The sequence below is a fragment of the Dendroctonus ponderosae genome, unplaced genomic scaffold (assembly GCF_020466585.1).
Source record: "Dendroctonus ponderosae isolate FM_Combo_2020 unplaced genomic scaffold, Dpon_F_20191213v2 Dpon_F_20191213_7, whole genome shotgun sequence".
Taxonomy (NCBI): domain Eukaryota; kingdom Metazoa; phylum Arthropoda; class Insecta; order Coleoptera; family Curculionidae; genus Dendroctonus; species Dendroctonus ponderosae.
The window spans coordinates 11,026,806-11,043,563 of record NW_026018916.1 but is presented as its reverse complement, the minus strand read 5'-3'; the positions used below and the strand labels follow the sequence as shown (position 1 = coordinate 11,043,563).

The following is a 16,758-nucleotide window of genomic DNA, read 5'->3' as shown; positions in this document are numbered from 1 at the left end:
AAAGTTTGTAAAAAAATGAATCCGCCTCAACAATATAGAACTTATCTAGGTATTTATTGTTTGAAGAAACTAAAAAATCGGCCAACCGTTCCAATTGTCGGTTTCGATCGCAATCTGGCTCATATTGAAATCACTCCACCTCCATTTAAGTTGTTTTTCTTCTCCTGCTAATACACACATTTAAAATGTTGCTCTAATTCCCACATTCTCAAACTCTTATCAATCAATATAAAAATACTCGCTGAAAATTGTATCTTAACGTATTTGTTTGAATACTGCCTAGACTATGGCGATCCACCCAGCTTGGTACATAAAGTACACAGGTTTATTATTAATTCCAATCCCATGTGGAATAGAGTTAAACTGTATCGAAACCGTTACAACTCCCTTAATCAGCAAAACTCGGTAATTGGATTTTCCTTGTCTTTATAATTGTATTTACTCCCAACGATCCAAGTAGTAACTGCCTATAACCTTTATCGAGTAAAAGTTCTGGGCTAATTACATAAATGAAATATTATTATAATATTACTAGAGGTCCTAATAACCGATCAAAAACGAATGTGCTACATCTTATTTTGAACACAGCTCAAAAGCATTTAAAATTGAAGGATTACGGCCAAGTTTTCTCTGAAAGGGAAACTCAACGCAGGAAGTAACTATTCGTTTGAAAAGCCAGCGCGAAAATTATGTTTAAGGATGAATCGTCGAAATTTACCTAAAAGCCACAAGGAAGTTGTAGGCTTTAATTTGCTGTGTAAAGAAGGGTTCTAAATTTCACCCTAAAGTGTCGCACTAAGAAACGTAGTAGTCCTCAGGAGCAATATAATTTTCCACTTTTAACTGGATTTTATTTCTCCTGGTTTCTGTTCGAGGAAAGTAAATAAACTTCAAACTTGCCGCTCAACGTCTAAAGTAAACTTTCGTTGGTTCATATTTATCTAAGCTCCTTGGCCTACGTAATAATTAGTATACGTCTTCATTCTGTTGCTTTATTTGCTTTGAAACTTTTAATCTGCGGATCAATGTCGATTTTATATTTAGCCTGGTTCTAATTAGTATTGTTCCAAAGATATTAGCGCCTATTAAACATAAGAAAGTGCTCTATATTTCAAAAAATATGTTTTATCTGTTTATTTCTGTTTATTTAACTATATATGTTCGTAGTTTTCATCATTATAATGAAGATAAATGATTAAACGAAATAGAAACATGTTTTTTAATCTTTGAGAGAATAGGACGGGTATTAGGAAAATTAATGGAATTACTAGACTCTAAAATTTGAATAAAAATCGTTGCTGAGTGTGCAATTAAAAATGCAAAGCGCTTTTCATTTTCATAAATTCACATTTTATTTAGGGAAGTCTCATATATATTTAAAGCCGGATATTTCAATCTTATCAACAGAAAAGTACCATCGTGTTCACCATTTTATCAGCTGGAAGCAGGCCAGCATGGAAACCGAGTTGAAAACGTCTTTTACACCAATAAAGGATCGAGGGAATGAAGTATAAACATTCGGTTGGTAGCTGCTACTTTACATTCCACCTTTTCGGTCAAAATATGAATTCTGAAAATGTAAATGGAGAAGCTGAATACCAACCTAAATTTCCTTTTAATACGTCTGCAGGTGCCACGAATATCTGCATTTTCCTTCCCCAGGATTTATATAGCAAAACGCATCTTAATTGGAAGTAAAATCTGGCTTGAACGTTAACATTAGAAGGTGAACATTTTAAAGTTTTTAACTTTTGAAAGTTACCAATAAATCAAATATAATAGGCAAGTCTATAAAGTATTTGACATAGAAAGCTGTTTCTCAATTTCTTCGATAAAAACAGTTAGAAAAGGTGTTTTTGCGTATTTCGATGAAGTATAGGATTAAATAATAATTTACCCACGCAAAAACACTGCTTGTTACCGTTTGCAAAGGTGTTCACTTTGAGAGCAGAGCTTTCAATCGAAAGTCCTCCGCAGTTTGAATGCGTGAAAAATATAAGTTAAATGAGCTCTTAAAAATTATTGCTAATTGGCTTTAGAAAACAAATTGCGTTTGATGTTTTTATTCCACCGGAACGTAGATTAATTGTAGCAAACGCTCTCAGGGTGCAGAAGGATTTTCTTCATGCGAGCTGAAAGCATACAAGTTAAAACAAATAATGTTGCAAAGCGCTTAATATAAAGGAAAATCTATTATCTGTTCAACTAGTTTTGTTGACACTTATTAAATATACAAAATCAGCGACACATTTTCCGGACAAGGATACAACTGGTGGAATTTTGCCAAATTTATCGCTGCGACGTGGGGGATAAATCAGAAAACTTATCTTGGCTTGGGCATTTATTTTTTTTTTAAGTTCAATTTACTTTTTAATTGCTTGCCGGCGGCCAAGTTCTAGCCAACGTGGCTAATTTTTAGATTTCATTCGGCAACCGAGAGGAAATAAAGTTGATTTTGGTTCAATCAAAAATAAGTCAACATTTCTTCGAATATGTGTCGCAACTTCGAGTATTTACTTTTTAATTTATATTGCATTAATAATAAAAGTTGTATAACTTACTAGAAGCAAGTCAAGAGTTGGTGGACTTGTGGCAATAGCGCGCAGAAATAATTTGAATAGTAACTAAATATGTAAAAATTCTAACAACGTTTAAAGAAAACTCGAATAAATGTACGATTATCATTTCCATTTTTAAAAGACTGTTATTAAATTTTGTTGCATTTCGCTTAAACATTGAAGCTCGCTTTGCAGGAAGCAAAAGCTGCTGCAACAAGTTAACTAAGCGCATCCTTTTTGCGGCTGCAAACAAAGGCAACGCAAGTATGTATAAAGAAAATTTTGCTGAAACATATAGGACCGATATTAAACATTGTTTCAAGCTAAGTACCATCCTATTTTCTAGCAACTAAAACAAAACAACATACGCTGCATACTAAATCGCCTATTTTAGTTGTGGACTACGCAAGGTTAAAGCTATATGTATTATTAAAACAAGGTTTACTTTGCAAAGCTTGCTGGCAAATTTAAACTTAAGTGGTTTGAGGCTTATAGTCAGCAATAACTGCTTGCGGTTTCTTAGCGTTAATAAGTTTGTTCGTTAGGTGGGAATATTTACATAGTTATGAAAGTATTTTAAAGGAATCGTTGTTAGTAATCATGTCTTTTTATTTGAATCTGCTGAAATGCTTGCAACTTATTCTCAGTCACAAAAAGCTGCATTTTTGTATATTTACCGATAAGCAAAGTTTCCGGAATTTTTATTACCTTTTTTACAATGCAAAAAAGAATGTAAATAAAAAGTTAATTAAAAAAATCGACTATAAATAAGTTTTGCTGTTCAAAGTGTTATTTTGGCACTATTTAATTGCGAATCTCAAACGGGAATAAAATAATCAAATGTAATTTAGTTAGACATTATTGGATTATAAAAGTCAATTTGTTCGAAATTCATTTGTGCATGCATCGGAAGCAATAACTCTATGAATATATTTGGAAAATAACTCTATTTGGCAACTGTCCCGTTATCAAATAGAATTAAAATTACACAGTTATTGATATCACTTGTAGCAATTCAAATCAGTCGGTAGTTTATATGTATTTTATTTATTTTATGATTTATTTCATGTTTTTGCTGTTCGAGTTTTTGTAAAATGCTTAATTCAGCTCTGTTACGAATTGATTTCCCTCAAGCTTCTCAAGGCTTTTCAGTAAACAACTGGCCGAATTTCAGTTGAGAACTTTAAAACATACGCATTCAACCTTAACACGTACAATGAATTTGTATGATTAAATAGAATTCGTTAATAACGAGATAATTTGCAACTTGAGGGGGTCAACAGGTCGGCTTCTTCAAGCTTTACTTTTCAGATAACCGATAATTGAATAATTCGGTAAGCGCAAAGTTATGCGGCGTAACTCAGTCTTGTTGAAACCAAATATTTATTTTGTGAATTCTCGGATTTTCCTTTGCAAAAAACAACGTTGGGATAATTTGATATATTTTTCTTGCCTTTGTGGAAAATTGGCTTTTGCTAAGAATGATGCCATAAATGCTTAATTGTTAAAGTAAAATTTAGATTCAACTAAAATTGTTTCTTCTGGGCAAGTCTAATATAATTAGTAAACGCACATAATCCTACCATATTTTTACGGCAATAGCCATAGAATTTTTTTGTCTATTTTTCTAAGGTTTGTCTAAGGTTTGTTCAGCGTCTGACGGAAACTCCAATTGTTTTCCGCTCTATATCTACCTTTCTGTCGACGATATTTTGTAACTTTCTATAGAAACTAGCAAAAAATTTAGTGCTGTTCTTTAATACTTCTCCAAAAATTACACGTCTTAGTGTTAGTTAAGCTGCTAGCAACAAACAAAGCTTTACAATCCCCATTTCCCTTTGTTGCAGGTTTCTTGGGTGAGACATCGAGATATCCACCTTTTAACTGTTGGTCGCTATACTTATACGTCTGATCAACGTTTTGAGGCAAAACATACCCCACATACAGATGAATGGACTTTGAGGATACGGTATGCGCAAAAGAAGGATTCTGGAATCTACGAGTGCCAAATTAGTACAACTCCTCCAGTTGGAATTCCTGTCTATCTAACTATTGTGGGTAAGTGAATTTGTACTTGACTCAAGACTAATTTGAGTATTTCATTCGAGTTTTGGAGTACCTCATATGTTAACCAAATTGAAGCTGGGTTATTCATGAATATGAGCTGTTGATAAATTATTTTTCTTCTAGTTCAGAATGTTCGTATAAAACTATGAAATCGTTATGGGCCTTTTGATTTTAACTAGAAACTCTACTAGGAAAACCTATGATAGAATTGTCGAAGATTCTTGATTGGACCGCATATCCGTGACACACTTTCTCAATGATTTTAGGCTACTAACTTCTTCTACATTAATTATCGAAGCCCACAATTAGTTATTGGTCTTAATTGATTTAAACTATATTTATTGAATCTTGTTTCCGAGTTAACAATACAGAAAAAAGTAGAGCAACGAGTTACAAACAGATTTTATCAGTCTGGATCAGGCACTGAATCTATTCCAGAGCAAGTAAATAATTAACTGCTTTGACAAATTCGCTGTATGGAGGTAGTTTTGGAAACTTTCTCAATTTAGATCCATTAGAGGAAATAACAACACAATTAGACCACCTAAATTAAGTTTAATCTGGTTCTAAACTGACAAATAGCAATTAAAACAAGAATTGCAATATGAGGTAGGGTTTCGGTGTCGTGTTTTCAGAAATATAATCCTATTTTAACACATGTTAACCTAAACGAGCATAAGTTATATAAATGTTTATGTAGTCGTTACGACCATTAGAGACCCTAAAAATTTTGTTTTAGGAATTGACCGATTTTTGTTTTAGATAACGTTGCTGCAGCTCTAGTATTATCACACATTGAATAAAACTTCTTAAATGATTTACATTGATTTTGTGTATTTAAGGAAAAAGGATTTTGTGTATTAAAGTTTTTGTGCGAGTTATTTAATATACTTTTCCCTGCTGCTGGCACAATTTCCATCCCTTATTCAAAATATGAGTATTTATTAATTACAAAGCTGAAATGACGCCACAAAATGACGCATTTTAATAGACAAAGCCATCAAACAAAAGTAGCGATATAACAATGTGCTCAGCTTGAATTGCTACTAGGCAGATGCTTCCATTAAAATTGCGCTTTTAGAATCAGACTGGTAGAAAATCTAATAATAAAGTTAAGCTCGAGCATAATTCTGATGGACTCTTGCTGAATGCATTTACGAAACACTTAGTGTCTTCGAAACGACATTTTCACTTTGAAATTGGTGTTTTGAAGGCGAATGTTATTTTATGTTAATCGGATATACAAGTGTTGTCAAGGGGTTTTGCAGATCTAGAGTAGAAAATTCTGTAAAATAGCCGCAATAGGTTTTAGGATCTTTGTCTTTTGATTTAGGAGAAAGTGTGTGCCCAACTTAATAGCAATTTGTTCGTTTTCCATAAACTGTGCACACGCTTTGGATACCAAATAGAAGAATTATTGACTTCAGCTGATTCATTCAAGTCCTCTGCAGAGCTTAGCGCAGTTTGAATACAAATTACGAATAACTCCAAAAATAAAACCTAAAAATTACTTTAAATCCTGTTGAGCAAAATATTTCAGTCAATGAGTAGTATTTTCCGAAAAGGGTGAATCCATTTACTTAGTTTAAAATACACAAACTGCATAGTTCCTTAATGGATATTAAACCGAGAAAACCAAGTGGCTTTAACATTTCACAGAATTCGAATCTACTCGACAGTTTCCATCTCTGCAGTGGAATGGAAAATAATAAAATTCAATCTCGAAGGCAAAATATTTTCTCCGAATTTCCGACATAAAGTATTACTCGAGCTGCAAAGCTTCGCAAAAAAATTGAAACATTTCTTTCGGTTGCACCCATTTATTATCAAAATATCCGGCGAAAAGAAACGGTTTTGACGGAAACAGACTTTGAAACCACGAGAGCACTTAAAATTTCTCATCGGTATAGTTTGAGGAAATTAGCTTCCATGAATATTTTTCCATTAGGCGAAAGAAATGTTTTATTCACGATGAAAACCATCTTCATTCAATTCACAACCACTCCAGATAGTGAAATATATTATCTTGAAGAATTTGATATAAAATAGTTAATGGAACAAATGTTCCTTGAATCTTAATCGTACTAATGGCAATTAGGTGCGAATATATATTTTTTGCGTCTTAATATGAAAGTTATAAATATTGCAATCCTGCTATGAATGTGAGAAGTCAGTCAGAAGCGCAGCAGTCAGTTAATTTCCATTCATCTTTTTATCTCTTTCAAAAAAAAATGTTAATTTCAATTTCCTCGCTCCAAGCTGAAACTTTAGACGAGAACGGGAAATATTCTCCACTACATTATAATTAGATGTTAGCTAAGCACAAAGCCAGCGCCGTATATTAAAAACAGCAACAAAAAATAAAATCAACCGCTAATGAAATTAGGGTTTGGCCTTTATTTCAATTTCAAAACTTCTCTCTACTTAGTTTATGAAAGTTTGGGCAGCGAAAATTGCATAATAAATCACAAGACAATTTTCGAACAAAATACGGAATTTTCGAAGTTGGTGGAATTAAAGGCGTAATTGAGTGTGGTTGGGCTCTATCTAAAGTTTATATAAATAATAACGATGACTGTGGGCGAATATTAGATGGGAAAGCGTTACTTAAGGAAGTGGTAAGATGTAAATTGGATGTTTTGAACAGATGGTTATTAGAAAATGCCGAATGTGTTCCTTAGGTGTGTGCGAAATACAAATGAGATATTGTTGGTTTAAAACTCAAATTAATTGCAGATCTCACTTCACTTTGAAATTTTAGCAACATGTTAAAAAACGTAATAAATCTGTAAGTCGGACAAACATAGTCGAAACAACAAAGATATGGGTTTGTCGAGAAGCTTTTTAGGTAGTTGTAATTTATAATTAGTCTTCGGCGCTTGCAAAACACATGGTCATGTTCTCAAAACTGCCTCGCATAGGCAAGAAATGCTGGAAATGAAATTGCCATTTCACTTTTTGCAAATTCTTGTCCTCGTAGCTTATTATTCTCCACATATCGGTGACGTTCCAGCGAGCAGCTCCTTATTCATACGAAATATGCATTACAAAAAGGATGCATGTGGAGCATTCCACAGTTCGTGTATTCACTGTTTTGCATCGTATTATTCCTTTCTTGGCTTGAGGACAAGTCATTATAACGTTGATGTTATCTTACAGAGAGAAAATGTAAAACGTCAGCCCGTTACGAATATCTGCGTTTCATTTTGCTAGTTGGAGGGTTTGTAATGTGCAGCTTTGGCTATTTGGATGAGTACATGTGGATACAATGATAACTGAAGCCGAACAGGACTATTATAACGGCGTTTAATGTTCAACTGGCTATTTGCCTGGATCCGGCTTGCAGCTAACTATACTTAATGTTTCAACCACTCTGAGTTTAGAACGTCTAATTTTGTACGCAGGTTCTCACTAACTCAATCTATAATAAAATCATCTTGCTATGAAAATAGAAGACTGTGACCTGTTGGCATTGCAAAGAGATGAAGGTAGAGGAAAAACAGCAGTGCGTGAATAATGTAAACGATATAAGATATAAATAAAGCATTGAGATCCACTGCGAGTTTGCTGAACTAAACAGGACGTAACACAGAAATTGCGGAGATTTTTGTGGCGTCTCTTGAAGATTTTTGGAAAATATATATTTTCGTTTTATTAAAAGCAGCAAATACACGTTTGTACACGTTTCTAGTTGCAAAATGGACGGACTTTTAAATTTTATATTTGATGATTTCGACAGTTTCAATTTGCTTGTATTGGAGCAAACCATCCTGGAAATCGTACGGAACATCCAGATCAGTATGTGAGGATTAAATTGCAAAATCATACTGTAGAATGTACAAAATCCCACTTAGAATAACAGGCTTAATTCAATGTATAAAAAAAATATTTTAGAGAAATAGAAGAAAGATCCAAGAAACGAGTGGAATCTACAGTGTGTTGTTTATCAAAAGAAAATTGTTTTTTTTTGAGAAAGTCACGTTTATGAAGAAAGTGATAGTGAAGATCTGATTGCTGAAGACATGATTACCATCGTGAAGAGTAATAATTTGAGTAATAGTTCGAAGAAGGAGGCTTTTGTCGCGTTTAATAAAATTTTGCATCACAAAGAGTCCTTTTTATTTGCAATTTGTTACTCCTTTCTTATTCCTAAACAACTCCAGAAAAATGACGCATATATATGTTTATGCAAAACAATTTTGTCGCTTACTTGACTTTTTTCATTACAGCGAAAGGAATATGATATACGCTTATTTTATATCGTCTGTGTCCCATTCAATCCATAACTTTCCATATAGCATAAAGCCGTACCTAATATGAAAAAAGATTATTAAATAGCAGGTTTTCAATTATTGAAACAGCCCCAACAAAAGCGAAACATTTCCATATGTTATTTAGAAAATATTTTCCATAAAAAGTCCATACAGCTTATTCCACGGTTCTTATACTCATTCTTTTGTATCGCATAATTTCGCGCTTGGCTTGAGGGCGTCCCATTATAGGCCAGCTTCTTGTGGCATAAGAAATACGTAAGAAGCGATGTTATGCATATGTGTCTCATCTCGCAAAACCCTTATAAATCTGGATATCTTTAGCCGCCCCGTTTGGCGGGATTATCTTTTTAGTGTCAGCTTCTTGAATTGCTTCATCTCTCTTCCTGGTTATGGGCTTTCAGAATTCGTTCGAACTGATCGTGTATCTGCTGTATTGTACAAATCTGCAGCCATAAAATGTATTTGCATAGATCGCATTTTAATTGAAATGGCGATGTAAAGGAAGTTTTTATCTGGTTTTGTATAATTTTGTGAAACCCTATGGAAAACTTGAATAAAGTTTTTATCATCAGCGGCAATTTCACCGCTTCCTCCAGTTAGTGGATCACAAAATTTTATTCCGTATTTCTGAGCAAAAGTTCTAGCGAACAAAAGCCACGGTAACTACTCGGAAACTTTGCGAATAATTCGGCTAGTAAATGACCGGTATTTTTGGAGTTCCTTTTTGGCATACCTTCAATTAAAGTTATCGCGAAAATATTATCACCGTCAGCAACTCCTGTACTAAGCTCAAAGTTAAATTCAATTAGTTTAGAATTTTGAGAAATACATTTTACAGGGATATATAGGTAAAGTAGAATATACAGAGTGTCCCGTCAGCTCATAATCAAAAGGGTATTGCGATATTCTTTGGACCAAAAGGAGACGATCTGCCCTAACTTTTATTAACAAAAAATGTCTGGCTCCTCTGCTATTGATGGTCACAGTTGTTCAAAAACATTATTTTTTTGAAATATCCGGACAATGAGGGTAAAACTCGCTGTGAATTTGTTCTTATGTAAGACTCATATTTCGATGAAACAATCGAGTTCAGCCGTTTTGGACAAGTGGTGAATTCTTGAGTGTCGTGGTACAAAAACTACCAGAACTTTTTAGTTGGGGGATGAGATCAACTCATTTTTTTTAGGTTGATGCACTGATCATTTATTCACAATTTTGTGCTCTTTGTAAAATCTTGTAGCATTCATAGATTTTGCGAAAAAAAATTTCTGTTTCTTTGCCACTTAACAATGTTAGACATTAACTGCAAATATCGTGATACGAGTCATAAAATTATTATCAATCAATCTCACAAATTCTTTGTGAATTACCTTTTCTATTGAAGAAGTGACCGACATGGTCAAAGTATTAGGGTTTTGCGAAGACAATTTGCGTGAAAGCGTACGCGTTTACGCGGCGCATAATTGCAGTMAATGTCTAGCATCGCTAAGTGACTAGAAAACAGACATRTTTTATTTTACGCAAAACCTATGAATGCTACAAGATTKTACAAGGAGCACAAAATTGTGAACAAATGATCAGTGCATCAACCTAAARAAAATGAGTTGATTTCATCCTCCAACTAAAAAGTTCTGGTAGTTTTTGTACCATGACACTCAAGAATTYACCACTTGTCCAAAACGGCTGAACTCGATTGTTTCATCAAAATATGAGTYTTACATACGAACAAATTCACAGCGAGTTTCACTAATATACATCGTACCATTCTCCSGAGATTTCAAAAAAGATAAATTTTTTGAAGAACTTTGACCGTCAATAGCAGAGGAGCCAGACATTTTTTGTTAATAAAAGTTAGGTCAGATCGTCTTCTTTTGACGCAAAGAATATCACATTATCCTTTTGACCATGTGATTACGGGACACCCTGTAATATAAGTTAAAAGAAAATTGTCCAGCAACAAAGAATAGGAATGCAATGCAAATCATTAGAGAACAAAAATTTAAATAACAAAAATAAACATATAAATAACTCAAGATACGTGAACGACTCTGTGAACAAAGAAGACTAACTTGGTTCCAACAACTAATATTTATGGTTTCCGTAATAAAAATTAGAAAAATCCTCTAAAATAACATTCTATATAAAAAATATGTTTTGTCAAAATATTGAGAACTTGAAATCTAAACTAAATTTAGAATCCGCTACAGTAACTGCGGGAACAATTTGACTTAAATGTTTCTGTGGCTGTTTTTGCCATTTGTGAGTAGTTTGAATTTTCGTGTTTTTTTTGTGTCGATGACTTTCTGCAGCATATGAATAAATGAATTATCAATAAGATGTTTATTACAGAGAAGATCTTTTAAAGGCAGATTTGGCAAACTGACTGCGGCAGGTCACAAATTGAGGTCACAATTCAACTGCTCAAGATATTTTTGAAAAAATTGTTTTTAGAAAATGTCCGTACAGAGCTCATTTTCAGATTGCTGATCAACGGTCACAGACGATGATAACTCAAAATACGAAAAAGTTTCAATATTGAACGTAAAATCGTAGTGTTTGCAAGCACGCGATCAGTGGCTCACCGCAAACATTTCTGAATGGTTAAAAGAAGCGTAACTCGCGTACACCACGTCAACGGTTGGCGCCAATCATAGATAATCCGAAGAAAAATTAAAGTGAATTGTCACAACCCAAAATCAAGGCATTTCTTGCCTACTAATACTAGCAGGACTCTTTTATTTGATGGAAACGGTTCAACAATATGTAAAAATAAGTCGGCAACAGTTAATAGGCTGGAAACCCCTGAAACATAAAAATAGGCAAATAATGAGAATTTTGTGGAAGGCTATGTAAACCTACGAAATGGTTCTGATCAAAAATTTAATGAGTTTATTTGGAAAGATTTATTATATTTATATGCTAAAAAGCATGTGCACTAATTAGACTCGCCGCTTGTATGTTTGTTTAAATGCAAATCTTTGCTGCCTTCAACGTTGACTTAAATGGCATGTACAGCACTCTGGACATACCATTAAACAGAACTCAACATTACCTTGCTCTAATTGCACGTAACGACTCTCCCGAGGCAAAACTAAATACATATTTAAAGCTGCAAGATTATTTCAAATGAGCTAACATACCATGCGAGGGAGAGCGGCAACGAAAGTTACCGCGCTTTTAGTTTTAGTACACTTGTTCCAACTCTGTGCCGAAGACCTAATTATGATATTATATAGGACCTTTACCAATTACAAATTCTCGTTTAAGCTCCGAGAAGCAATTATCACCGGTCGCGGTATTACGCAAATGAGCGAAGTTCCTAAACATCTTCTCCTTCCTGTCGGGAATGCACAACAGGAGAGCAATATGCAGAGTTTAAGTGACTTTGCCTGCACCAGACATCGGTTTTTGTGTCGTATTCGCCAGCAACAAGATAGAGTTTTGATGAGATCTTGTCAACTTGATTGCCGACCAAGTATTACCCAATCAAGTTAATTAGTTTCAAAAACATGGCTTATAATTAGCTGCGTACCGCTTCAGTAAACAGTCATCTGAAAATTTATAGTTGTTTAACTTGGAAAATGTGGTGTACCGTTTATTGCACTTGATTTTGTTTCATCAGACCACCGATCATTGTTTTTGCTCATGAAATTGGATGTTTTTGATATATTTTTAGATAGCCATGATCTTATTTTCTATGAGATTCAACAACGTTTTTAATGAATTTAATAATAATTAGAGATTCATAAATTTTTGTATTTCAAGCATAGTAAGTTATATTATTGATTTTCGTCGCAGGCTTGAATATATAGGCAACATATTTATAAAAATTCGCTCATGTTTGCGATGCCAAATATAGCGCGAATCAATGATTGCTGTTGCCAATTCCATCATAAAACAAGTTATTTATTTCTCGAGTAATCGTTCCATGAGCTCAATCCAACCGAGTCTTGCGAATGTGTTGAATAGTAAACACTTTAATACTACGATTTTTTCTTTATTGCACAGGGTATTTCAGTAGAAGACATGCATACCTCAAAATGGCATGAGATATTAAAGCTAAAACATAAGTACAAGGAACTATGGCTGGAACATAACGCTTCGTCGAAAATTTTTGAATGTTTTGAGTATGTATTTGTATGAAAAACAGTTATTGGTATTTTAATGCATGACGGACGTGACCGAGGATACCGCATAACTAATTGCACTGTTACTTAAAATAACAAAAAATAGGAAACTTAATTAACAAAACATTACTAGATTACATCTGACTACTAACAGTTTCAAGAAAAGCTTTGATTCATAACTACCACCGGTAACTTGGTTATACTTCTTAAGTCAAACGTAAATAAACAATATGTATACACAGCAATAAAATAGAGTCTACTTGGTTGTATTCTGTATTAGAAAAAGAACCGACAAATTTCACTGTTTTTATTTCGCGAGAGCAACGCATTTTTCAATCAGGGATTAATTTTTGTAAAATACTCGACACCTTGAAAAATCAAAAGATCTCACTTAAAATATAGTGTACAATTTATTATCCTATTTAATTACAACCAAGAACATTTGATCTACTCTTGCTCCGTCCAAGATTGTTAGCCGAATAAAACATGTTCCGTTATAGAATGTAGATAAAAATATAATATACCTGTCCTCCGGAAACACCCTGTAGATAAAATATTTTATGCAAGCAGTACAACCTTCCAAGGTGAGACCAGTTACTTAAAAAAAAACCGAAGTGAACTCCAGATATTGTTATTGTTTGATAGGTAACTTCTCCATTTAATAATAACGGATCATTTCTTATACTTTTGCAATTTTTTCAACTCAACTAACAAAGAAGAGAAAAATATAACATCTGATGATTCGGTAGTGATTATTTAAAAATTACTCTATTTTGCATTAATAGATATTATTTGATATCTCAATTGCACAGCGCTAAAGGCGACTACGAGGTAAAATAAAATAAAAAAAATTAGATAGGAGTTGGCCATAACAACTGTGCCAAGCAAATAATGCCCGACAATACTAGGGAATACATTTATTTTTCATTTATTTCGAAAGCAGCTAGGGATTATTGCATGTGTATTTTCATCTGAATATTCATCGAAGTGTTACACATTAATAATTTTTCATTGCGTGAAACATGTTTGGCTCGCAAAAAATTAAACTCAAATATGTAAAAAATCCAATCCCTATATTTGGATCGTTGTGAAAATTCAATGATTTTCTGCAATATAAGAAATTGAATGTTCCTTGAATGTTAAAACAGGGTAAAAATAGCTTTGTTGATCTGCAATATTGGCCCAAACCTCACTAACTGTAAATATTCGGAAGAATTGTGATATAAAAATCGACTTATGGTAGGCTCCGTACAAGCACCTGTTAGATGTCGCCTAATTAAGAAACATTCTGAACTGGTGTTGAAAGTGTTTAACATTTTTTCCTATTTGCATGTTGATTAGCAAAACCTTTGTTAATATTCATATAGACTGTATTACTCCCACTATTTCTGAATGTCCTTTTTTTCTGTGAATGATGTATAAAAATGCATGACTTATTCAATGGTTCAATTGCATTTGCATTTTTTGCTTTTATAAAACTGCATTGATACCTTTAAAGTTATGTAACTAACTTGGTGTCTACTGACGCCGCATTTGTTTCTTATTTCAAAGTTTTATTGCTTCTAAACATTGGGATTGGCCAGGCGAGCAAATTGGTCTATAGAGGCACATTTTAAATACGTTTTTCTTACTGAATCCTTAGTTATAAATTTGAGCTCGCTGTTTTCACGGCGATTTTACCAAAACTGTCTCTTAACAGAAGCTTCCACTGATTTGGAAACTTTACAAAGTGCATATTTGCAATTGAGACCATGTTGAACTCTGATGAAAGATAATGTGAACCTCGAATACAATGCGGACCCGCCAAAATACAGTTTTAAATAATTAATGAAAATTTATCATTTTGCTTGGTTTTAAAAATTTAGCAGATGCTTCCAGTTTAAACATCGCCGCTCATATGTTTTCCAAGCCTGTTTTTATCTTAAGTGTTTCCTATTTCCAACCCAACCGCTAATACCCCTGAGGTTTAGTCCGAGTACCAGTAGTTAGAATTTATGAGTTTGGATAATTGCCTTAGAGCACTTAGAGCCATAAACGATCCACCTTCATCGTAAAAATTACCTCAACAGCACGTTCAAACGAACGGGAACCTGCACCATTCATAACTTCCTGGATTTGAATAAAAATCCCTTGGAGATCATTTTAAACGTTGTCTTTAAAATTGTCGTAAACAAAATTTTTTTTATTGAATATTTTTATGTTGTGTTTATTTATTAATTTATGTGCTGAGCAAAACAAGCGGCCCTCAGAAAAATGAAAAAATATGTTAAAATATCCACAACCGAAAAATAAACCACTCTAAACTGTATTATCTGTTCTGCAATAGTCATGTCGTTCAATCGAACAGCAATCTCTGATACGGGATGTGATCGAACACAACTATTCGCATTATGAATCGAATTTACAATATTTGCACGTAGCCCTGTCGGAAGAACAGACGGTCCCGGACTCATTAAACTCTATCCTGTGGGATCTCAAAGTATTGCTGGAATGTCGGCTACCTTAAGAACAGTAGAATGGAGCACCCAACACTTGCAGGATTCGTTATCCCGTTCAGGACTATACACGTGCACTGACCTGCATACCAATAAGATGGAATAAAAGGAGATGGAACAGAGGCGGGCTTCATGCTGGAAATAATGGACTTAATCGATCTAGATAACAACAGTAAATGGAAATAATTTTCAAAATTGAAAGCGATAAATTCAGCAGCAAAAATGTAATAGGTTTTTGTTAGCATTTGTTTCATGAGTTATTCATATTAATTAATATTCGTTTTAAATCGGTTAATAATGTGGATTATTCAAAGTTATTTTTTCTTGTTGAGACAAGTTTTATTATATATACATTTTTGTTTCAGAGCCAATAACGGAAATTCTCGGCAGTCCGGAGTTACACATAGATATGGAATCAACAATTAATCTGACCTGCATAGTTCAATATGCCCCCGAGCCACCCCCATCAATAACTTGGTCACATAACTCGCAAGTTATTAATTTCGACTCGCCCAGAGGAGGAATAAGCTTAGTTACCGAAAAGGTAGGACTTGCAAAACTTTAACAACCAATTATTCATATAAGCTAGAATTTCTTCAAATCAGGCGCTTTTAGCCGATCTTTGCCATGCAATATTCAAATCACACCTTAAAACAACGTGCGAAAAAGAATGCTGGAAAAACAGACCAGCCGAAATGTTTAGCTCCAACAAGTTTTTTTTTTCGTGCTCAAGAACATCGTAAAAAACTTTTTACTTAAAAGCTGTCGGATAATCGGGGGCAAAAACTTTTGCTCCCGCCTGATAAAAACACTATTCAAATCGCAAGCTGACAAAAACTCGAATCTGTTGGATATTCACATGAAATATAGACGTAAACATCGATATTCGCTTTATTGGTCGGCTTGCTACTTTTTATGGGTATAAAACATGCTCATAAAGGCAGCTCCAATGAAATTATACCAAATATGGGTATGAAAAAAAGATCTGTAAAAAATTTTGAATAAGAAAAAGTTTTTGAAAAGTGCTGTATTTTTAATCGATCATTGATGTTTCATTTTGCTTGTTTCTTTTCCCCTCTTTTAACATCGGCAATAAAATTCCAAGTTTAAAATGTTTTATCATTTTCTTGCCAAACGCAGAAGAGCCAACCCTAGCCCGTTAAAAACTGGCAAGAGATTAATATTTATGATAAACATTGGTAAATCTAGAAGATGCGTTTCGATTTGTAATGGTAAT

General features: G+C 33.7%; 1 protein-coding gene across 1 annotated transcript in view; it reads left to right on the top strand.

Annotated features, from left to right (window-relative positions):
- The window catches only part of LOC109543122 (zwei Ig domain protein zig-8), a 113,960-nt gene extending 97,874 nt beyond the window's left edge, over positions 1 to 16,086 (top strand). Inside the window, exons 4-5 of the mRNA XM_048668290.1 lie at positions 4,406 to 4,616; positions 15,887 to 16,086. Of these exons, the coding sequence (XP_048524247.1) occupies positions 4,406 to 4,616; positions 15,887 to 16,086 (411 nt within the window). The remainder of the gene's footprint in view (positions 1 to 4,405; positions 4,617 to 15,886) is intronic.
- The last annotated feature ends 672 nt before the right edge of the window (positions 16,087 to 16,758 follow it).